Below are 22,197 nucleotides of genomic sequence, written 5' to 3' on the forward strand. Positions count from 1 at the left end.
TCATTTCAATGTATCGTCCCTCCGCTTCGGTGAAGTCTCCTTTGGTGAGTGTGCCCTGGGCTTGGGCTGCAGGGTGGGAGGTCTGAGCCTTACCCAGATGGAGCACTTGTCCAGGACAGCATTGTCACTTGTGTTCCTCCATAGCCGCCTTCAGCATGTCAAAACCAGGACTGCCAGCTGCTAGGCAGTATTTTGCCATCATGAGATCAAACAGACCCAGACAGAATGGCACAGAGCCAATTGAATGGTTCAAATAGAACGGAGGGAGTAGAAAGTCAGTGTTCTCTGGTGTCCTTCACAGTCAGTCCAGCCCCAATCTGCCAGTCCCCAGCAACAGAATGACTGTGAAAGTTTTTCTTGTCCGCGGCCAACTGGAGAAGGGAGTTGAAGGCAAGTTGTAGGTGCCCTGGGTGAATTTTGCTGTTGTGAGGCAAGGGCACCATTTACCCACCTGACCATTAGCGTGAGAAATCAATTAGTGCTGTGAGGCCAACTCGTTGTCAGCTCCCAGGTAACATGGCCAAGCAGTAGCTCCGCATTGGGCGCCCATGTCTTCAGACATGGGCTCCTCCTTCCCCACCAAAAGCCCAGCTCTGCTGACGCAGCTGGCGGCTGTGCACCCAGAGCTTCTCCACTGAGATGCAGATTCTGGTTCTCCACCTCAGTCTCGCAAAGGACTTCTCACTGAGATGGTCTCAAGTTTAAATGTGAACTCAACCCCCCAGATCAGCTGCGATTGTGTCAGTGGCTTCCATTATGGAAAGCAAGTACCAAAGCTGAAGCCATGTCAGCCTTTGTGGGGTAATGAAAGGCGGTGTGCAGCATGGCCGTTTGTCCCCACTCCTTCGGGAGGGTGAGACACAGGTCCTGCTTGTTCTTGAGCAAGCATCAGGTTTGCCTCCAGTGAAGTGGGCCGTGAGCTGCCACAGGCTCAGTCTCGATTGTCCCAAACCAGGAGATGCACCGAGGTTCCTGTCTGGAGAAACTGCTTCAGAGTGCTCTGCATCATGCTGTGGCTGCCAATTTCATCTTTCCTTTCCTTTCCTGGATCATCTCTTTGATGACAACATACTGCTTTTATCTCTCGAAAACTGTGGGAGTGTTTGTGGAGTTCACAGGGACTTTTCTGGACTGACTTTTGAGAGTAAATGTTCTGGATGCACCGTCATGGTTGAGAAGGAATTGGTGCTGGTCTGGGGGAGGTGAGAGCTCCTCACAGTTAGAGACACTTGTGTCAGAGTGGCATTTCTGTGTGACAAGCGTAAAAGGGACCGTCATTGACGACGACTTCCCCACAGAGCTTCTCAATCAGCTGTAATTGCCATTGAAAGGAGGCAAACTCCAAGCGCAGTTTTTTATCACCGCAGGATGTCCACCCCAGGAGTCACGGGATAATAAACTCCTGTTGTGTCCTTTTCCCAGGCTTTCCTCGCACCCTGTGCTGCCGCCTCACTAACACTTCCTCGGTGCCCTTCAACTTCAACCTTCGCATTCCTGGGGACGGCTCGGGAGCACCCAGCGTGACCAGTTTTGCTCAGGTGTCAGACAGCACTGGTCCGTCGTGGAGAAAGCGAGCCCCAGGTGCCAAGAAGCCAGCTGAATTTACTATCAGGCCCTGCACAGGGACCATCTGCGCCAAGGGACACTTGGATATCCAGGTACGCGAAGAGTCCAGCCCTGTGTGCTTCAGAGGTGGAGCTGGAGCTTCGGTGGCATTGAGGGGGCTTTAGCACTGCTGGCTCTGAGCATCCTGCGAGTAAGAGTTGGGCACTAGTGTTGGGCTCTACATCTGCCCTGGCAACGCAAAGCGCATTCAGTAATTCAGGTATTGTCCAAAGACTTCTGTTACTGCCAGAGACTGTGCTCTACACATGAACCAGCAGAAGAATTAAAGGCAAACATCACAGAATCCTAGCCTGTTTTGGGTTGGAAGGGACCTTACAGCTCATCCAGTTCCAGCCCCCTGCCATGGGCAGGGACACCTTCCACCAGACGAGGCTGCTCCAAGCCACATCCAAACTGGCCTTGAACACCGCCAGGGATGGGGCAGCCACAGCTTCTCTGGGCAACCGGTGCCAGGGCCTCAGCCCCTGCACAAGGAAGAACTTCTTCCTGATACCTCATCTTCCTCATATCTACTAAATCCTCCCTTTCCTTGCTGTGGAAGGAGATGTGGAGGGCACTGCATATGGCCGATGGGTTTTGGGAGTGATGAAGTATTTGATGCTCTTGTCTTCCAGGTCACCCTGTGCTCCAACACCGTGAAGAGATACAAGCTGGCCCTGGTGGCTGATGTGGATGGTGTTGGCAGAGAGGTGTTATCACTGCCCGTCAGAGCCAGGTACCAACGCTTCCCTTGCAGCCCCTCTTCTTTCCCTATGCATCTGCCAGAAGCAAGTGGTGCTGCCTTGCGTAGAGCTGGCTGGCTCCAGCTCCAAACGAGGAGCATTGCTCAATGAGCTAGTTCTGCCCAGCTAGACAGGAGAACAGCAGCGCATGGAAAGCAGTCCATGATGAGCAGCACTTGTGCTCAGGCACAGGCACGGCCCAGGGCCTTCTCCTACAGGAAACTGTGATTATATTCCTTATCGGCCTGCTCTGGGGGCTTGAGGTGTAATGTTTCCAAAGGGCCGCCTCTCCTCCTTCCTGCAAGTGTTGGACTTGTGCTGGGTTGTGGCCAGAATCCAGGACTGGTTTGGGCCACAGCAAGCAGCTGCTGCAAGCTGTTGTCTGCCTCAGTTAAGGAGGGGCCGTGCAGACGGGCAAGGGGCTTAGGGCAGGACTGGTGAGGGAAAAGTAAAGGCGAGATCTTGTGACAGACAAAGTAGTCCTTGGTGTGGAAGGTGAGCTCAGGTTTTTGTGCTTCCGTCTGGCTCTGCTGAGCATTGATGTTCTCGGAGTTAAGCTCAAAGTTGTTCTTGCTTCAGCCACATTCAGGCCTGTTGTGCTGCGGTGGGCGTCAGTTCAACGGCAAGAGGGATGCATTTCACCGGTGCTGTTCCCTCTCCCGAGCAGAGTTGTGCAGTCAGTGCCTGGGCTGCAGTTGTGTAGAACAAGTGCAAATGGGAGCAGCTGGCGTGCGGACCCGTGGGGAAAGGAGCAAGGCAGCCACAGGGCCTGGGAGAGGGTTATCGCTCACGGCGCAGGGCAGGTGGTGGCCTGCACCCTGCGTTGCTGGGGTAAAGGGCTGGATTTCAGGCAGGGACACAGCGGTGTTTTCCCTGAGACACTGGAGTCTGGTGTTCCTGGAGCCTTGGCGAGCGCTGCTCCTCGGTGGGAAAGCTCCCTCAGAGCTCACACCTCGCTGGGGCCATTGAGAGGGTCCTTGCGAGCCTCCTGGGGCAAAGGAGGGGCAAAGCTGACCTGGGACAGGGCACCGTGCTCTGCCTGGGCACTGAGCAGCTTTTGTGATGCTGAGACTCAGGGTCTGCCCCTCTTTTGCAAGAGGTTGTTGGGTAAAAAGAAGTTGAAGGCTGTTTCTCACTGTAGGCGTATCAAATGACTATTTGACGGTGACAATTGGGTCGTGCTCCATTTGGTGCTCATTGAGAAGTAAACAAGTAAGCAACGCTGTGTCAGAATCTAATTCCCTTTTGCTCATCTCTCTGCCTAGATGTGTAATTCCCCCGCTGCGAGTGCTCCACCCGGCTCTGACCTTTGGACGATGCTCTCTCAAAGTCCCTTACCAGCAGATGCTGACCCTTGTGAACGACAGCAACCTTCCAGGCTGCTACTGGGCTCTTCCTCAGGTTTGGCATCGCATCCGCCTCCTGCCTCCAATGTCACCTAGGGGTTTGTTAGGGGAAAAACGGGTTTGGTTAAGATGTTGCTGGTTTGTATTCAACCCTAAAGGTTTGCTGGGAACAGGAAGCTACCTGAATATCAACTCCAGGAAGCAGCTTAAACTCTCCAGGAAGCAGATTATATTCTAGCCTTCGGGATGCTTTCAATGCGGGAGAACTTGTAGGGTTGTGAAAAGCTGCTGCAAGGAGGCTGCCAGCACGGGACGGGGGGTTGTGGAGGCAGCAGCTGTTGGCCCCCCTCGGGATGCTGAACCCATACATGTCTTGCATCTTGAGTTGTGCCTTTCTGCTTTCTCCTAGGCATTTTTAGACACGTGTGTGAGTTGGCGTTGTGGTAGATGTTAAAGAGTTGAAAGTTTCCTCAAAGGTCAGTCTGAAGCCGTGTTTGGTTCTGTCCCTTATAGGAGAACAAGGATACTGCTGCTGTGTGGTACTCCAGCCCTGAGCCCCGTGGGATTATTCAGCCTCAGAGCTCGGTGGAGATCCCGTTCACACTGGAAGTCCAGGTGACGGGAAAGCAGGACACCGTTGCTCGTGTTGCGGTGTTTGGGAGTAAAGAATCCCCACTGGTGAGTGCTGGGGCAGACGTGTGCCTTTGTGCCTCTCATCTTGGTGGGATGTAGAGCGTACAGGGGTTCTTCCAGGGAAAATGATCTATGGCTGTTGTCTACAAGGAAAGAAGGCATTCGTGGCATAAGCAACACTAATGCCTGGAGAAGACATGGGACTGAGTGACCCTGTGCCCGGTCAATCCATCCTCAAGGCGCTGCGCTCGTGCTCGGCTGCTGCTCGCAGCCCGCAAATGCTGGTCAAAACCTGGCTGGGTGTTGCCTGCACAAATGGGAGTTTCTGGGTGTCATTTCCTCTAGGTCTGCCTTATGGCTTGAGTGCAGCTTCGGGAGCTGGTAGCCACATCCAAGCTGGCCTTGAACAGTGCCACGGATGGGGCAGCCATAGCTCCTCTGGGCAGCCTGTGCCAGCCATAGCTCCTCTTGGCAACCTGTGCCAGAGCCTCACCACCCCTCACAGGGAAGAGCTTCTTCCCAGGATCCCATATTGATCACCACCCCCCCCCCCCCGTCAAATTAGAGCCATCCTTCCCTGTTCTGTCCCCGCAGGCCCTTATCCAAAGCCCCTCTCAAGGTTTCTTGTTGGCCCCTTTAGGCACTGCAAGGTGCTTTAAGGTCTCCCCCGAGCCCTCCCTTCTTCAGGCACTACAAGCCTGGTTAAGGCTTGGGGTGTTTGGAGCTGGGGAAATCCCGCCAGACTGGATAAATTCTCATTGGTTTTAGTGATGTGAGAAGGGGGTTTAGCAAAAGGATCCACATTCCTCCTCCGCTAGTTTGTGCCCCTTCTGCAGAAACAAACTTTTGGGTCTCAGGCTGTCAGCAGAAAAAAATACTGCTCGAATGATGCAATTAATAATGAATGTCTTGGTGCAATAAAGAAGTAATACCAGGAATGCACACAAGCACAAATGAGAGGCAACTAACTTGCATGATCTCTGCTGAGAAGAGCTTTGCTTCCAGCCTCTACTGGTTTTCACAGGAGAAGCTTTGGGAAGGTTGAAGAAGTTCCTGTGCAGTGTGGCTGTGCAGCCGCAGCAGTCAGGGAGGGTGGTTTATGGCATGATGGAGCAGTACAAGGAGCAGGCGTAGGCACAGAGTAGCGGAAGGAGAGCTGACAGCATGGAGGAGGTGTGAAAAGCATGCGTGGGAGGTGGGGGTTCTGTATCCCCTCCTAATGGGATCTTGTGGCTTTCAGATCCGCAGGGACCACTCCAGGTGCCACCTTTGCTCCAGCCTTCCTGTTTCAGCCTCACAACCCTGACAGCTTCAAACAGTCAGAATTCCCTCAGCCTACGAGCCCCCTTAGAGCTGTCCAGTCATTCTAAACCTTCCCTGTTGTTTTTTTCTCTTTCCTGCCTGCCTCCTGGAGCAGGAAATCCATTTATTGAGCACTGGAGAAGGACCAGTTGTCCACGTGCACCCAAGTGAGATAAATTTTGGCAGCATCCAAGTTCTACAAGATGCTTCCCGGACCCTTCACCTCTCCAATCAGTCTGTCATCCCCGCATCCTTCTCGGCAAAGATGGTAAGTGTCGCTGGGGCTGTTTTCCAGAGCAAGTGAGTGGCCCATAGCAGCCTGTGACTGGAGCACTTATTTCTATGCAACATTTCCACGTCACTGAGATGTGTCTGAGAGAGAAAGCCAGATGTTCCATCCGAGTGCAGCAAGAGGAGCCTGGCTCCGGGGGCACTTGTAGCTGGGGCACCCGTCAGTAAAACAGAGTTTGCAGAGATGTTTGAGCAGAAAGGAGTTCATTTCTGCAAGTTCTCCCTTTATTTTGTGGAAGGCGTTTAGCTGTGAGAGTCTTTGTTTTGGAACTGAGAGGTCTGTCCTCAAGGCGCTTAGGGTGAAGTGGGTTTCACACCTCCTCGGGGGTCAAACCAGCTGGGTTGTTGCCCAGAAGCAGACTTGTAAGGGTTGTGTACCTGCAGAGCCTGTGTGCTCTGTAACATTGTAGAGCATGTGGCTGCAGAAAGAGGCTGTTTAATTCCTGGAGGCGGCAGGGTGGAACAGGCTGCGGAGCAGAAGGAGGTTGTGGGGTCTTCTGACAGGGGCTGATGCAGCCAGGAAGGGCTCGTGTGCTGGGTCTGGGGGGTGCTCCCCACCGGAGGGGCGTCTGTGAGGGGCTTGAGAGGAGGTTTGTTCTTCTGCAGGCTGGGTTGTTGAAGTTCTGGAGCCGCTTCACGCAGGCCTGTGGCTGGGGACTTGGTTGTGTCTGCGCATGAGGCATCCAGCAGGGTGTGAGAGCACAGGCTCAGCCCCCTGGGCAAGGAGGAGGGGGCTGAATTTCCCTCCTGCTGCTTTTCCAGGCGTTTGGGGGTTAAATAGAACCTCAAAGTGGGGGATTCGCAGGCAGCTTGCTTTGTCCGCACCATAAAAATCTGCTTTTGACCTCTGCAAAGAGCAAGCACCCCAGTGCCCTCAGCAGCTGCCTCCTTCAGTGCCCTTTCTTACTTGCTGGTAAGCAAAGCAATTGTTACTCTGCTCGTCAGGGGAAAGCAAACATGTCCTGTTGCGCTGTGCCTATTGGCAACTGAATTACAGAGGGTTAGAAGTCTTCAAGACAGCTGTGCTTCTAGAAGCAAGCTGAGAGCTTTTCCCAAAGGCAAAGCAGGAGCAGTTTGGTTCTTAAATGTTGCGCTTGGCAGCAGCTGGGCAAGCCGTAGCCGTGCCCTGGAGAGCCGCGATGCGCAGAGTGGTGTCCCTGGCCTCCCCAGCCTGGCAGGGAGGGCAGATGCGATCATGGAGGGGTGAGCTGTGGACAGGGAGCACAAATGGAGACAAGCTCTGCCCCTTGATCCCGTAAAACATCCCGTTGACGGTGCTCGGGGCAGAGGCTAAACCACAGTGGTCCCCGTGCTTGTGCTGAGGAGATGCTGGTGCTGAGGAGGCAGGAGGAGGCCGGTTGTTGGCGGGAGCATGTAGCCAGCCTCAGGCTCTGATCTCCGCCTCCTGCAGGGCTCAGGGTGCTTTTGGGCTGTTTCCTGCCACTGGCTGTTTGTGTGGATAAGGAGCAGCTTTGAAAAGAAGAACAGAGGGTCCCCCGCACCGGGAATGCTGAACCCCCTGGGACAAGGCTCTGCAGCCAGCTGGTGCAGGACGGGATTTATTTCCTCTTCATGAGCAGCCCTACGAGGACAGTGACTCAGCCTGACTGAGAATGGGAATGCTGTTGTTAGAGCTACGGCTCTCGCTAGAGCTACGGCTTGATCAAGTGCAGCTGCATTTGTAACGTGGAGTTCTGCTTCCTCTGCCACTTGTGCAAGGCCAGAGTGACCAGATCACTTCAGTGACTCATCTGTAAACAGATTCAAGAGAGCTGATTGTGGTGTCTCCTCAGTCATCCCTTGGGGCAGCTATCCGTCCCTTCCTCCCTCTCTCCTTCCCTCCCTCCATCCGTCAGCTGCACACTGGTGTCCATTGTAACCAGATTGTGGAAGCTTTCATTCACGATGGACGTCTGTGCTGGGATAAGATTCTGATTATCGTGGTGAACTTCTGAAGTGGTGGATCCCAGCCCTTACTGGTTACTCAGGAGCTCTGATGCCCAATAGTACAAGAAGCTGCTATAGGGTCAGAAATAGCCACTGTCTTTGTGCATGCAGTGCATGCAGCTACGGCATCATTTTGCGGCGCACTCAAGGATAAGCAAGTAGCAGAGATGTTATCAGAGGTTGGGTATTTGTCTTGGAAGTGGGGGTATTTTGTAGCGTGGCTCCAAGAGGTTTCTTGTCTCTGAGACACAGGCTGGATTGGGGGCAGGCAGAAGCTGACCTAGAAACCCAAGGGAATGTGTCTCGGCAGAGCCTTGTGGCCCTGGCAGGTCTCCTGTTCAGCAGTGCACGGTGCTGCCCCTTGGAGCCAGAGCAGATGCTGACTGAAAGAATGAGGAGAGGATGCAAATCGTCCTCCCCTGGCCTGGGCTGTTGGCGTGGGCTGTTGGCCTGGGCGGGCCCAGCAGGGCTGTGCTGGGTCACGCCAGGGAGTTGAAGGTCTGGCTCCGTCGAGACCCCCATCCTCATTCCTCAGGAATAGTTTCTGGGGTACAATTTTCTGGCGGGCTTGTTGCCAAGCTTTGATAAATGAGCTTTGTCAGGGAGCAGACTCTCAGATTCACGTTTGGAGCGGAGCTCTCAGGGCTCCTTTCCAAGCGAGCTGCCCTGTGTCAGCACGAGCCAGAGAAGCTGTACATGAATGTCAGTGGAATCTTCACACCCACTGGCTCGGTGTGAACGTGTTGCCTGGGCAGGCCTTGGCTGGTGGCAGCCAGGTCCGTGGTTTCCGTCCTAAATGAGTGTTGTTTGTCTTCCAGGCTGGTGCAGACTCGTGCTGGACCGTTGGACCCAGTCAGGGAGTGATCCCTGCCAAGGCCGAGGTGTCTCTGGCTGTCACTGCAAACTTGGATGACACGGAGCAATTCAAGGACGAGGTGGTGCTGTTCATTGAGAACAGTCGTGCCTACGTCATCCCCGTCCAGGCTGTTGGCGTTGGCACCACGATTGTCATTGACAAACCCTTTGGCCCGGAGCTCAACCTGGCGCCCTGCTTCAGGTAGGGAATCTCTCAGCTCCCACTTCCCCATGGGCTCAGCAAGGAGGAGTTCTGCTGCAGTCCCTCAAGCTTCTTCAGTGCTCACAGTCCTGGCTCTGCTTCCCTGAAGCCACAGGGCTTCCTTTGGAAACATTTTATGGCCATCTGCAAGTCAGTAGGTACTCTGAAAGCCACCGAGCTGGAGAGCAGTTGCTAAGTTGTTGCTGAATTGTCTTTAGTCATAATCCATTTGTCTCCTCACTTTATCAAACAAAGATTTGGAGGAAGAGAGCAGGTCCTGGAAGCCTCCAGCTGAGAAATGCTGCCTTACAAGTACAGACATGTTTCTCTCTGCAGTGATATTGCTTGCTTTGCCATTCCGTCTGGAGTAAGATCTCAGAGCAGCAGCAAGCCTGGGCAGTAGCTTGTTAGCAGCTCCTCGACTGAATGAATGGCACTGGTTTATTTCCCCTCTGGCCAGGAGCCCTGGAGGAGCAGCAGAATTTCTTTGCCCTGTGTCATCCCCCAGTTGGCTCCCATTTGGCTCCCATTTACCTCTCCCATTTGGAGAGGTAAAATACGCACCCACGAGCCCTCCACGTACGCAGGGACATCGCAGGGAGGCTGGTGCTTGTCCAGAGTTTCCTGTGCTCAGTGCAGCCACAAGCTGGCTGCACAATGGAGGGGACAGTGTCCGTGTGATTCATGTAGTTGTCTTCTGCCCCCCTTTATGTCTTTGCCCGCGGGCTCAGTTTGGAGCTGTTGCCATTGCTGTCGGCTGCAGAGCCGCCACCAGAGGGTGGTACGTTGGGGGCAATGAGGGTTGGATGCTCCCTACGAGACGCCTCAGAGGCATGAACAACAGCTCCCAAGGGGAAGGTGGAGTGGCAGCGAGGCTGTTCCTCCAGCTACTTGCATGTGGGGCCGGCTCTTTACGAAGCTCTTCCTTGCTGGAAGGGTGCCAGCAGAGCAGCTGCTGGATGGTGACAAACCTAGGGGCAGCCAAGGTCTGGCTTTTGGTGAAGCCGAGTGTGCAGTCAGGTCGTGCCCTCAGGGTGCTGAAGCTGGGTGACCAGTGGCAAATAGCAGCTCCCCTGCCATTTTGTGTCTCTGCTTCTCCTCTAGCCTGGATCCCTGCTGTTACCGCTTCAAGATGACAAACAAAGGACGACGCACCCATCTGCTCTATTGGACCACAGAAGGTGGCACCACACTTAAGCAGCGCAAGCGTCTCCCTCGCATCAGTAAGAGCAAGGGCAAGGTTTCCTCCTGTGGCCCCGTGCTGAAGCTTCAGCCACTGAGGACGGAGCTGATGCCCGGCCAGACAGCGGAGGTGGTGCTGAAAGGCTCCTGCAGCACCCCCCATGTGAGTTCTGCATCAGGGCATTTCTGCAGCCCCTTGACATTTGCCTGAGCAAATGGGCAAGTGCTTCTGAGAACCTGGTTTCCTGCCATAAGTTACCGTGGCAGCACCAGTTGCTTTCCATGCTCGCCACCATCAGTTGCTGAGGCTTTTTGAGTTCCATGGCTACCATAAAGCCAACTTGGTGGTAGCAAAACATGGCCTGAAGGCACTGTCGCCCCAGGCTCTGTCCAGCATGGCCTTGTACCCTGCCAGGTACAAGGGGTCTTCCACCTTCCCTAGGTCTCGGGAACTTCATACTCTTGAGGCTGGTTAGAAGCCCAAGACCCTGTGGTGCACGTGCAGCACAGGTGATTCTGACGTCTCTAGGCTCTGAGGAGGAGTTGGGTTGTTGTGGTCTATCAGAGGGAAGAGAGAGGAAAAAAGGGAGGAATGTGGGGAAGTGAAACCATGAGGAGGAATCAGGAAAAGTCTTGGATGTAAGAGCATCCAGCTTAAGTAGAGGGTTTTCATGCCAGGTTGAAGACATCTCTTTCCTGGGGAGGTTTGTTTGACAGGCAGGTCTAGGGGGACACAGTACATCCTAGGAAGGCAGGCTGTCTGTTTGGGGTTTTCCCAGGGATCCTTTCCACTAAACTTGCAAGGGAGGATTTGCTGGCATTGATCCTTCTATCCCCTGTTTCCCTTCATACAGTCTGGTTTGTTTTTTTTTCATGAGTTCCTACAGTTTTCGGTAAGCATTTTGTTTGGCAGTGGGACAAAGCAAAGCAATAACCGTTTGGGCAGGGATTGTTCTGAGAGCTGTAGGCAGCACAAGACTCCTGAGGGCCTTTTGTGGTGGTTGGGTTGTAACACGAGGGACGCGTGAGTGCAGAACAAAGAGGATGCAGCTTATAAAGAAGAGAGGGCTCCTGAGGAGACCAATGGCTGTAACTTCATGCAGTAATGGGGCGTGTGGGTGGGCGGCTCAAAGATGCAGTGTGTTTTGTGGACACCCTGATAACACCCGCTGGGGGCCGTGTGGCTCGCATGCAGGTGGTGAAGGAGAAGCTGCTGTGTCACGCCATCGTGGGCAAGGAGGGAGTGAAGAATCTGATCGTGCAGGTGGACGTCACTTGCGAGTTCATTGCTCCTGCTCTGCAAATATCCAGCAGAGAAATCACTTTCCGGGTGGAGAAGGTGAGTCTCTGCATTGCATCCTGGCACTGACTGGTGTGGCTGGGGTGTGCCTGTGTCCTAAGGAGGAAGTTCTCCAAGTCCACAGAGCTTTGGCTGTTGACTTGAGCCAGGCCCAGCTTTTGTCATGAATGCCGAGATCATTATTTCACCCCTGTGGGGCTAGGGACAGTCTCCGCAGCTCTATTCTGCCCTTCTTGAGGTGCAGACAGAATTGAGCTGCTGAGCCAAGGGCACGGGCTGAGGTGTGGGACCCGTGAGAGCAGCGTGGGCTTTGGAAGAGCCACTTGGTGTGCTGGGGCTGCAGGTGGAGAGCAGATCCCTCCTCACCCTCCCTGAGGTGGTGGTGAGAGGAGTGAGGATGCTGCTAGAGATGAGGCTGTTCTCTAAGTTGAGCCAGGTAGAACTGAGATTACAGCTGCTCTGGCGAGGGGGAGCATGCCCCCCTCTAGAGAGACGCCAGTGTCTGTAGTCAGGGTTTTGAGGATCTTCCAAGGTGTGGTGATGTCCGAGCAGCGATCGTGTAGGGAAGCTGAGAAAAGCTGAGATTCCTGTCAACTCCTCAAGCTGATGAGGAAAAACTGGCATCTCTTGCGCCTCTTTGCCTTCCCTGCCGTCGGTATGGGTGCTGCCTCTTTGCCTTTCCCAAGCCTCACCTTCTTCAAAGGACCCACGAGTGCCCTTCAGCTGCAGCGATGAGAGCACCAGTGCAACGTGTGTGCCCTTTAGTGTCTGGATCCCGACTCCTGCATCACCTTTCCCCGTCGCGTGAGGTGTCTGAAAAAGAGCAGATAGCTCATGATTTAGTTTCTGCGGTTTCAGGTCTCTCCTCCACTTCCCAGGCTTCCAGAGAAGCACAAATCCTGGGAGCAGGCGGTTCACATCTAATCAGAAGCTTTTCAGCTCCCCCGATGTCTGCCTGTGGTCTGCTTGATGCCACATGCTCCCATGTGTTGCGTGCTGCGACACTGCAGGAGTTGGATGCCAATGCATCCACAATTAGTTTCCCAAAGACTGTCTAGTTTAGATAAACCATGCAGGAAGCGCGGAGCAATGCATGGACAGGAGGAAAAGGCTTAGGCTGAGCTTAGCTTTGAGGCTGCAACATCTTGTCAGTGGAGCAGGGGCAGCAGGTTGCGGCCAGACTGTTGAGGTTTGGAGCTGTCTGCATGTGCCCGTGAATGTTCAAAGCTGACCTCGGGCTGCTGCAGGCTGTCCGCTGCAGGCCATATCCTGCTTGCTTGCCTCCTCTGAGCAGCATCACTGCCTTGCGGGACTGGCAGAGCTGATAGGGTGGTAAGAAACTACTGTATGGGAGTGGAAATGGCCTTGTGCCTTGTGCCTGTGTGTGCTCTCTGGGCAGGAGAGGACACACAACTGGAGCCAGAGTGGGTTCACTTTCTGTGTTGGATCTTGCTGAAGCAGCTGCCTCCTCTGGGGGGCTGCTCCCTCATCTGTATGCGAGACTGTTTCCCTGTCCCCTGGGGAAGGCTGTGGGTTCTAAACGCGAAAGCGTCTGCTAGAGTTGGAGGACAACCTTTGCAGAGGGGTAGAAACCAATCAAAAGAGTAAATAGAGATGGATGCACTTTTGGGGTTGGAAAATTTGAAATGCGTCTGAAGGGGAGGAGGTCCATGGCCACTTCAAGGTCATTTTTTCTTGTCTCCTGTTTCTGTAGCACCCCGGTGATGTCCTGGCTGTGATGTACAAGCCTCTCTCTGTAAAGAACATGTGCTCCCTGCCCCTCAGCGTGGTCCTTGCCTTAGAGCAGCCCTTCTCCATCTGCACTGCGGACCAGCAGCCTCTCCCTGCAGATGCTCAGGTGAGCAGCCCCGGACTTTGTTGCTGCTGGGCTTTGAAGAGGGATGAACGTGGTGGTGTGTCTCTGTTGGGAGGTCCTCCACGATGGAAGTGTGTTCTGTAGAGTCTGCAGTAAAGTGGCCCAAGCTAAATCAGATGTGAAACGAGCTGCTGAAGGAAACAGAATGCCATCTGAATGGGGAAGAGACCTCCTGGCTTGAAGACAGGGGGAGGAGGGAGCAGGCACCCAGCTGTGGGCAAGCTGTAGGAAAGGTGTCTGCTGGAAGGCATGCCAGCTCTCCAGCAGCCATCCTCAGATAAGCTGGGGAACAGCTTGCTGTCTTTGAGGGCAGCCCTGCCTTTGGGAAGGCTGAGGTAGGCTTCTCCAGCTGCTGTCTGGCTCCTGCCCTGGTGTGTGCGGAAGGTGTTGGGCATGGGCTCTGCAGTGCACGTGTTGTCAGAGGTGCAGCCACCGCTGTGCTGCAGGCTAAAGGAGTTCCTCCAGAGTGAGGGCGAAGGCCTGGGTGCCAGAGTGCTGCTTTGGTTGTGTTTAGCAGGTGGCTTCTGCGGCTCCAGAATTCAGGAGACCAACGTGGATTTCCTCTTGTATTGGTGCAGAGCACAGAACCGTGAGCCTCAGGCAGCTTCAGAAAAAAGTGCGGTGCTTGGTCAGACAGCGTGAAGAAAATGAAGGATGAAGCCAGAAGCCCGTGTTGGGGTCACACGTTGAACATTTTCTCTTCATCTCCTTGCAGCCCATGAAGCTGAGGACAGGGGAGGAACTTCAACTCTGCATCGGATTTAACCCTGCTTATGAGGAGGATTTGCTTATCCGGGCAGCGGAGAAGGCTCTGAAGATCAAGTTCCTGGAGCATCCTCACGAAGAGCAGGTCACCGTCCGGGGAGAAGTCTACTTCCCGAATCTCCAGATCCAGACCACGGCCGTGGACTTTGGCTGCATCTTGAATGACAGCAAGGATGTGCGTTACATGGAGATGACCAACTGCAGCCCACTGGTTGTCCAGTACCACTGGGCATTCCTGAAGGACAGCCAGGTGAACCCAGTGAGGTATGCGCACCTCTCCCTCTCCTGGAAGCTCTTCTTCCTGATGTCCTGTTTGTGGTTTGCAAAGCCCGAGGCCATTTGCCTGATCTGCCAAATTGTTTTCAACCTTCCCTTGAGGAAATCACACCTCTGAGTTGTGCTCAGCCAAGGTGCTCAGGGAACAGGTGATCTCCGCCGGTTTGATGCTGGGAAGGAGACAGCATTCTCCAGCCAGGCTGGGACTGTAGGACACTACTGACCCTTTTCACATAGCCATAAGCTGGAGTCCTGCTTTATCTCTGCAGCTGCAAAGCCGTGCTTCGGCACTTGGAGAAGCGGATGTAGAAGGTGTCCTTCCCTGCTAAGCCCATCTGTTGTCATTTTGTACTAAGATCCTACCCAGGCACTGCCATCAGAGTGACACACTGCTGTCGCAGTCCCTTGCTCTGCTTTGCTGTAGGCCTGTATGGGTTCCTGGGGGCAGGAGGGCTGATGTAGAAAGCTGCTTTCTCAGATCTTCGTGGCCTGAGGCAAACAGCCCCTTGAAGTGAGTGTTCATCTCTTGAACTGCACGTCACATTCACAGAAGAGCTATGTAGAGTTTTAGTGAGGAATGGCAGGTTCTGCTGTGACTTTAGGTCCAGCTGTAGATGCTGGAGGGAGCCCTTGTATGGACATCCCTGGGAAGGAGGACCATGCAGTGGTGGTCTATGGTTTCCAAGGCCAAGAGCAAACTTGTAGTGGTGCTGAAGCACATCTAGAAGCACATTCCTAGTGTTCCTTCTGCTGCGGCTTCTCTGCATAGCACAAAAGTCTGCTCTGGGCAGTTTGAAGGACGGTAGCAAATGGTTTTCCATAATGCCCTAGGAAACGCAGCAAAGTTCACCACGTGGCACTGAAGCGCTGTTATTACAAACAAGGGAAACGATCAAGAAGCAGCTGTGTGAAGGGAATTGGGATCTGACTCGGAGGAGGTGACCTCTTGGGAACTGGAGATGAGCTGTGGCTATTAGGAGGGCTTGGGGGAGACGACCAGGGCACTGGGGCACTCCGGGGCGCTCAGCAGACACCATGGGATGCTGTGTGCCAGAGCTGGAAATGAAGATGGTCTCCAAGGTGTTACCACCAAACACTCAAAGTGTTCATTAGGAGCCTGCAGAAGGGCAGCGTGTCAGATGTTATTTCTGGTCCACACTAAGCACTGTTGGTATTCTAAATCATCAGCTCTAACTCAGTCTGACATGGAGGGAATCAAGCATCAGGTCTCATGAAGGGGAGATCAAAGACTGGAACTTTCCCTACCTGGGACCTTGCTGGAGCTAGTCATCAGAGACTCCCAGGATCAGTCGCGCACGTTTATTTTGGTCAGGAGAGAAAAATGCTGTTTCTCTGCCTCAACAAGACTTTGTGTGTTTACATTTTTTTCTTTCTAATTGTCCAGCCCGTTCTTTCCTCCTTGCTCTTTGGTCATTGCTGCTACCTGGGGCAGAGTGATCATATGAGCAACACAATCCAACTGTTGCTGTGTGGCTGGACATAGGCAGTGTAGACCAACGTGTGCCCTTTCTCTGACTTCTGAGGCACGAATCTCTCGTGGTTACTCTTGTTGTAGACCCACGTGGTTAGAGACAGACTAACCCTAAGCCTCAGCCCTTGGACCTCTGAGAGCTCAAAGCTGAGCTAAGCCTTTGCACCAAGGTGTTTTCTCCAGTGACGGAATGGATCTTCAGAATCACGCAGCAGGAGATAGCAGATCTGGAGGCAAGCAGTTGCCAGCTGCCTGCAGCGCTGCTATAGCAGTGTCATTGCCAGGCGTTGACCTGCTCCATCCCAGTTTTGGAGCTCATTGCTGAGCTCACACCACTGATGCCCCCGCAGGGGCCCCATCCTGCCGAGGAGCTGCTGTGCAGACTTCCCTCCCTCCCACTGCAAGGTCCCTGAGCAAAGGTCTGTTCTTTTTCCAGGTTCATGGAGACAGAGCCCCTCGCCTTGGGTGTGGAGGAGGTAAGTGGGAATCTGTCTCACTTCCACATTTCCAGTGTAGCAAGCAGTTACGTACTCCCACTCCCACTGGTGTCCTGGGTGCTGCTTCCAGAGTGGCCTCATGTCATAACAAGCGCATCGCTGGTCATTGGAGAGGCCACATGGGAGGTGTTATAGGGCTGGTCAAGAACATTCCTTGTGCAGCAGCTATGGAGGACTTTATCCATCTTGGTCCTCATCAAGTGGTGGGTAGGAAATTCCTGCAGCAGTTGCTGCAGCATCTGGAGAGAGCAGGATGTGAATCAGAGACAGGGAAAAGCATGAGGAGTGCGAGGAGCTGGGCTGGATCCTGCCCCTGGCTCCACAGGCTCTCAGCTCCCAGTCTCGTGTTCTTCTGAGGGCAGGAAAAGGTGTTTTTGAAGGCAAGTTCTGCAGCAGAGAGAATTTCTTGCTGCCAGGAGACACCACAAATGAATGTAGTGTATTAGCTACTGCATTAATTGGGACTGTGGGAGAAGGTTTTCCCCATGGTCTCTCCGTTGGTGAGTGGAACGGCTGCAGTGTGAGATGAGGATGATGTTGCCTGTGTTTGAGGAAGAGGCCCCTGCAGCCACGTCTGTCCTTTGGCCCAAGCTGAGGCTGCTCTCCTGCATCAGTCCCGTGCTCCATGTGTGGATCTCTCCTCCCTGCCTGCAGGTTTTCGATATCCTGCCGCTGCACGGTGAGCTGCAGCCGGGCCAGAGCCAGCGCGTCTCCTTCTCCTTCTTCGGCCACGCCAACACCGTCAGCCAGGTCACGGCGCTGTGCAGGGTGGAGGGAGGCCCGAGCTACGAGGTGGCTCTGCGTGGGGAGGCCTCGCACATCAGCTACCTCCTGGACACCACCGAGATCGACTGCGGGCTGCAGGTACCGCAGGCTGCTCTTGTCAGTGCTCCTTGCCTCCAAGCATGACCGGTGGGCTGCTGCCCACCCGGGTCCAGGGCTCTCCCCCCTTCCCAGCTGCTTCGCTGGCTCTATGGCTTGGAAGTCCAACGTTTGGGGGATACCTCCAAGCTGGCGTTTAATGGCCATCTCCACCCCAGCCCAGCCCAAAGCTGGGAATCCCTCCTCTAACTAACGCTGCCTCCTGGGGCAGGCAGGATCCCAGTGGTGATCTGCAGAGGGATGTGTCCCTGAGACATCCATCCGCTGATCTGCTCCTAAAGCCCAAATGAGGTGCTCTCTTTTAATGCTCCTGATTCATCAACCAAGGAGGCAGCTGACCTGGGCTTCCAGTCACCGTAGCCGGATAGAATGTCCCCGAATAACCCTCACTGTACTTCTCTCCGGTTACAACCCCCACAGCTGTTTCCAGCTGTTGGCCCTGTGTGCGTTGCCCTCTCTCCCTCCCTTTTGGCTTGTGTTGTGCCCACAAATACTTGTGTGCAGGTGCCTTTTCTCCTGAAATGCCCCAATGCCTCCTCCTGTGTTTCAGCTCGCAGTTGGGTGACACCTTCAAGTGCAGAGAGCTTGTGTCCCCTACTTGCTTTATTACTGATCTTTCCATGGTTGCTATTGCACCTCTGCCACAAATAGCTGTTCCTGTGTAGGGCCCAAGGGTACCCTGTGGCCGCGGGCTGCCCAGGCTAACCCAGAGAGCCCAGTGCCCATCTCTCCTGTGCGCTCCCTGCTTCTGGGCTGTGTTCCTTTGCTTTCAACCCGATGGAAGAGGTATGAAATTCTTGGCAGCAGACGTGTGCCTGTAACTTCCTGCTCTTCTGCCCTCTGCTCAGGTGTTTAACAAAGTCACGGAAGCAGCGCTGACCCTGCAAAACAGCGGGAAGCTGGGATTTGCCTTTGCGGTGCTGAGCCCCGGCACAGGCACTGCAGCCAGCCCTCTGCCTGGCGTGCCCCTGGTCGTGCCCAGCAGGGTGAGTAGCACAAGGGCTTCACCCGGCCTGTGTCAGGCTGCCCAGGAGAGCGCTTTGGGGGAAAACAGGGGGAATGAACACACAAGCCCCGTCCAAAACCAGCCAGGAGAGACAGGGCTGTGAGCGACTGTTGCAGAGGCAGAGGAGGTCCATCGAGCAGAATCCTAACGGAGCCCCTGATTGTCCTTGGGCGCCGCTGGCTCTGCTGTCCTACAGCAAGCACCAGTGGGAGGCACGAGTGCTCCGGGAGCTCTTTGGAGCTGAGTGCTGAGCTCTCTGGTTGTGCCATCACTGGAGCATCACTCCATCGCAGCTTGTCATCCTGCCTGGGTGTCTTAGAGCTGGAGCAGAGTTCCTGTCTTGGTGCCCTTTTGCGATGGGAAGAGGAAGCCAAAGGGCCAAGTGGCTTCCACCTTCCTCAGTGCCTGTCCGTCTGAGGGGTGACATGCTGATGTCCTCTCCTGCAAGCTGCTGCCAGGAGCTGCTGGCCCTGCTGGAAGCAGAGGCCCTTCTCCGTTCTTCCAGAGCAGCTGGTGAAAGAGCTTTGGTTTGTTGTGCCTGGCTCTGGCTAGCAGAGGGTAAACCCTGTGAGCAGAAGAGCAGTTAGACTCAGGCGTTTGGATACAGGAAAGCTGGAGGTGGTGATGTCTGATGTTTCCTTATGTATGAGAACCTGTCTTGTGTTCTCAGCGCGTCTGTCATGTGAGCCATCCCTCCACAGAATCCTCTTTGGTACACTGCGTCCCTCCCTCTTGTGTGCCCTGCAGGGTTACGTTGAACCTGGCAAGCAGCAAGTGCTGAAAGTGTATTACCTGCCAGGAGTGCCTGGAGTCTTCTGCAGGGCTTTCCAGATCCAACTGGGTCACCTGGAGCCAGAAAAAATCTCCCTGAAAGGAGAAGGGACCTTTCCCAGGATCCACTTGGACCTGCCCAGGAACATCAAAGGTGAGCACTGCCTGTCTGCTCGGCTTTCCCCCATGCCATATGCCCACAGGGCAGCTCACAGGCACCTCGAGCAGGCCTGGAGGTTTCAGGGCTGTCAGACAAGGTCAGCCCTCTGGTTGCTTCTTTAGCCTCTGGCAGACGAGCCCATGTGGGCTTTGCCGCAGGAACCATCGTGCACAGCTTGCCAAGAGGTCTGGGAAGATGATGGCTGGGCAGAAAAGCTTGGGAAAGCTGTAATAGAGGCTGGCAGGGATTTTGACAGGGGTTGGGTTTGCATCACGCTGTGGGGCTGAGATGCTCCTGTGTGGCGAGAAAGACGGGTGGGGGTGAGAAGCAGCAGGATCTCCTTTCCCTACATTGCTGGAGCAGTTTGTGTCTGGGTGTCGGGGGAATGGGGCTTCCCGTCTTCCGTGGGATTTGTGCTGCCCCACTGCTATGGGTGGTGTCCTGTGCTTTCAGGCAACGCCAAATATGAGAAGATCCTCCTAAAGGCCAAAGAAAAGCTGGACAAAGGCAGCCAGAGAGAAGAGGCCATTGCTCTGGGGGAGGCTGTGGCAGCCGAGCCCCGCGTGGACGACTCGGGCACCGTGGTGAGTAGAGCTGCTGCCCTGTCCCGCACGTGCCACCCTCCTGCGAGACACTGGAGCCCCTGTGCCCCACGGCAGCTGCCCAGGGCCCTGCCGGCACTGGGCACCTCCCTGCACACCCCTGGCCACGGAGTGTGTCAGCTCAGTGTGCCCCTTGGGCTGCCCACCTCTGGGAGTTGTCCCTCGTGGTGATGCGCCAGCTCCTGACTGCCCCAGGGAGATGCTGAAAGCTGTGCTCGGGCAGTTGGGTTTCTGGTGCTCTGAAGGACACACAGGGTGGTGCTGGGGGGTTTGTTGCTCACCGGCCAAGCTCTGCCAGGTTTACAAAGCGTAAAGCAGCAGCCTGAATGCAGCCTGAGGCTGTGCTGTGTTCTGTATCTCCAGGAGGCTCCAGCTCTCTCATGGTCCCCTTTCCAGGAGAGCTTTTGTCCAGGCTGCTTTGGCACTGACTGGAGGCAGGGATATACTTGGAGCTTTGGAAGGTTTCTGGCTTGTTTGTGTGTCTGTCCAGATCAGCTTTGATAACTGGGCAGGCAGAGACACTGGAGTTCATTTCTGTGGGGATATGATCCTGCCTGAGAGAGCAGGAAGTGTCACAGACACCGACCAGTGAGACAGACTGACTCCGTCGCCCCTCTCAACAAGAGCAGGGTGGGATCCTCCACCCGAGACAAGCTTGTGCCTTGGGAAGGACCTTGGCTAACCAGCCCCTGTCTTTCCTTTCCTCAGTGGGATGCTCAGCTGCAGATGCAGATGGAGGAGATGCTGGTTGAGGAACATGCCCTGGAGCAGCAGAAAGCTCTCGCCTCCCGTCCCCCGGAGGACACTGCCTTTCACCAGCGTGTACATCGGAGGCTTCTCAAGTTAGTAGGGACTCCTGTAGCCTGTCTCCAGGGGCCGCGAGGGTAACAGCCAGCAGTGCAGCCCTGCCCCTGAGAGCTCCTTGTGTCTCAGAGCTGGGAATAGCTGAAGACTTCAGAAAGGGCCTGATGCTGAGAGCTACGCCGTGCTCCCTGTGGGCAGCTCGGTGTCCTCACTTGCACAGTGCTACCCTGAGCTCTGGAGGTGCTCCACTCCCCACAGTTGCTGGGTTCTGTTCTCAGAGCTGAGGGGGTGCAGACCAGCAAGCCCTTGCAGACAGCACAGGCACCACCCCTGCTGACCAGCTGTGAAAGGGGCATCTCCAAGCTGGAGTCTTTGTGCCGAGAAGCAGACCCCACTAAGCAGGAAGAGCAGGGAATGGTCCAGATCCCTTATGTGCTTTTCCAAGTGGGATTGCCTGCAAAAAGACCTTCACAGCAATCTTGTAGTGTTGGTTACTGCACACGATACTCTCAAGCGCTGCTTTGGGGACAGATCTGGCTGCAGAGCAGTGGAGGTATCCTCTGCAAGGAAATCCTGTGAGAAGGTCCTGAAGCAGTTTCAGGCTTGGGCCGGCCACCAGCTTAGCAGTTTCATTGAGACCCGTGGAGACGCAGTGGACTTCTCTGCAATGGCTTTTCACAGCATAGGAACTGTGTCCAGTACCCGCTTTAAACTGACTCGAAGATCCCGTTGGTGGCTGATAAATCCTAGGCCCTGCACTCCCCATGACTTAGCCAAGTCTTATTACTGGGTGCTCAGGTCAGGCCTTGGGTTTCCTGGGCTTGGCTTGAGTTTTCACAGCAGTGGATACAGAATTATCCACTCCATTTGCTTCTCCACCCCACGCCATGCTGGGCTTTACAGAGTGTCCTTCCTCCTCCTTTCAGAGCTGAGCTGCCCGAATACGTCCTGGACCTTGGCTATGTCGTTCCCGGTGACATCCACACACACATGGTGAAGCTCACCAACACCGGGCACTTCCCTGCATCTTTCAAGGCCGATGGATATGTCCTGTATAACACAGGTAACCAGTGGTAAAGAGGCTTCACGGGGGCTTGAAGGGGCTGTCTCTGCCACATCAGCTGGAGCCATTGGGCATGGGGAGATTTGAGTACTTCCTTGGGCAGCTTTTTCCTCCTTAGTACCCCTCTGGCCGGTGCCCTGTTCAAGAGCCTGAATTCTGTCGAGCAGTGCCCAGAGACCTGGTCTGCCTGTGGCTGCCCTAAAAAGTCATTGCAGGGGCCAGATGGGCTGATCAGCATGATCGCCTCTCAGCATCTTCTGCTCTTGGCTCCCGTGAGCACCATCGGAGTTTCTTTGTGCACTCTGAGGGTTTATGTTGCAGCCAGATGGACCCTCTGTGGTTCGGAAGTGCTTTGTTCAGAGTTCCTAGTGCCAGAGCACTTCTGCTCAGCCTTATTGAACGGCCTGTGGGATCCTGTGCCGTATCGAAACAGGCTTCGCAAAGAGGCCTTGGGGTAAGGCTGCAGCTCCGTCACACGGGGACTGCTGTCTGTGACGGGTGGCCAGGCGTCTCTTCTAAGCCGCTGTCCAGGGAACACCACAGCATTTGGTATCTTAGTTGGAAATTGTCCTTTGGAGAGGTGTATGCGTCCTTCCC

At 54.7% G+C, this 22,197-nt stretch overlaps 1 protein-coding gene across 1 annotated transcript in view; it reads left to right on the top strand.

The window, feature by feature from the left end:
* Positions 1 to 22,197, top strand: part of LOC136005925 (hydrocephalus-inducing protein-like) — a gene marked incomplete at its 5' end in the record, with an annotated part of 41,249 nt that overhangs the window by 15,326 nt on the left and 3,726 nt on the right. Inside the window, 17 exons of the mRNA XM_065663816.1 lie at positions 1,491 to 1,658; positions 2,241 to 2,341; positions 3,614 to 3,749; positions 4,208 to 4,372; positions 5,745 to 5,897; positions 8,686 to 8,924; positions 10,029 to 10,269; positions 11,302 to 11,445; positions 13,121 to 13,264; positions 13,998 to 14,311; positions 16,252 to 16,291; positions 16,967 to 17,176; positions 18,043 to 18,180; positions 18,948 to 19,125; positions 19,585 to 19,715; positions 20,442 to 20,575; positions 21,464 to 21,600. Of these exons, the coding sequence (XP_065519888.1) occupies positions 1,491 to 1,658; positions 2,241 to 2,341; positions 3,614 to 3,749; positions 4,208 to 4,372; positions 5,745 to 5,897; positions 8,686 to 8,924; positions 10,029 to 10,269; positions 11,302 to 11,445; positions 13,121 to 13,264; positions 13,998 to 14,311; positions 16,252 to 16,291; positions 16,967 to 17,176; positions 18,043 to 18,180; positions 18,948 to 19,125; positions 19,585 to 19,715; positions 20,442 to 20,575; positions 21,464 to 21,600 (2,773 nt within the window). The remainder of the gene's footprint in view (positions 1 to 1,490; positions 1,659 to 2,240; positions 2,342 to 3,613; positions 3,750 to 4,207; positions 4,373 to 5,744; positions 5,898 to 8,685; positions 8,925 to 10,028; positions 10,270 to 11,301; positions 11,446 to 13,120; positions 13,265 to 13,997; positions 14,312 to 16,251; positions 16,292 to 16,966; positions 17,177 to 18,042; positions 18,181 to 18,947; positions 19,126 to 19,584; positions 19,716 to 20,441; positions 20,576 to 21,463; positions 21,601 to 22,197) is intronic.

This window comes from Lathamus discolor, chromosome Z, assembly GCF_037157495.1.
Source record: "Lathamus discolor isolate bLatDis1 chromosome Z, bLatDis1.hap1, whole genome shotgun sequence".
Lineage (NCBI taxonomy): Eukaryota > Metazoa > Chordata > Aves > Psittaciformes > Psittacidae > Lathamus > Lathamus discolor.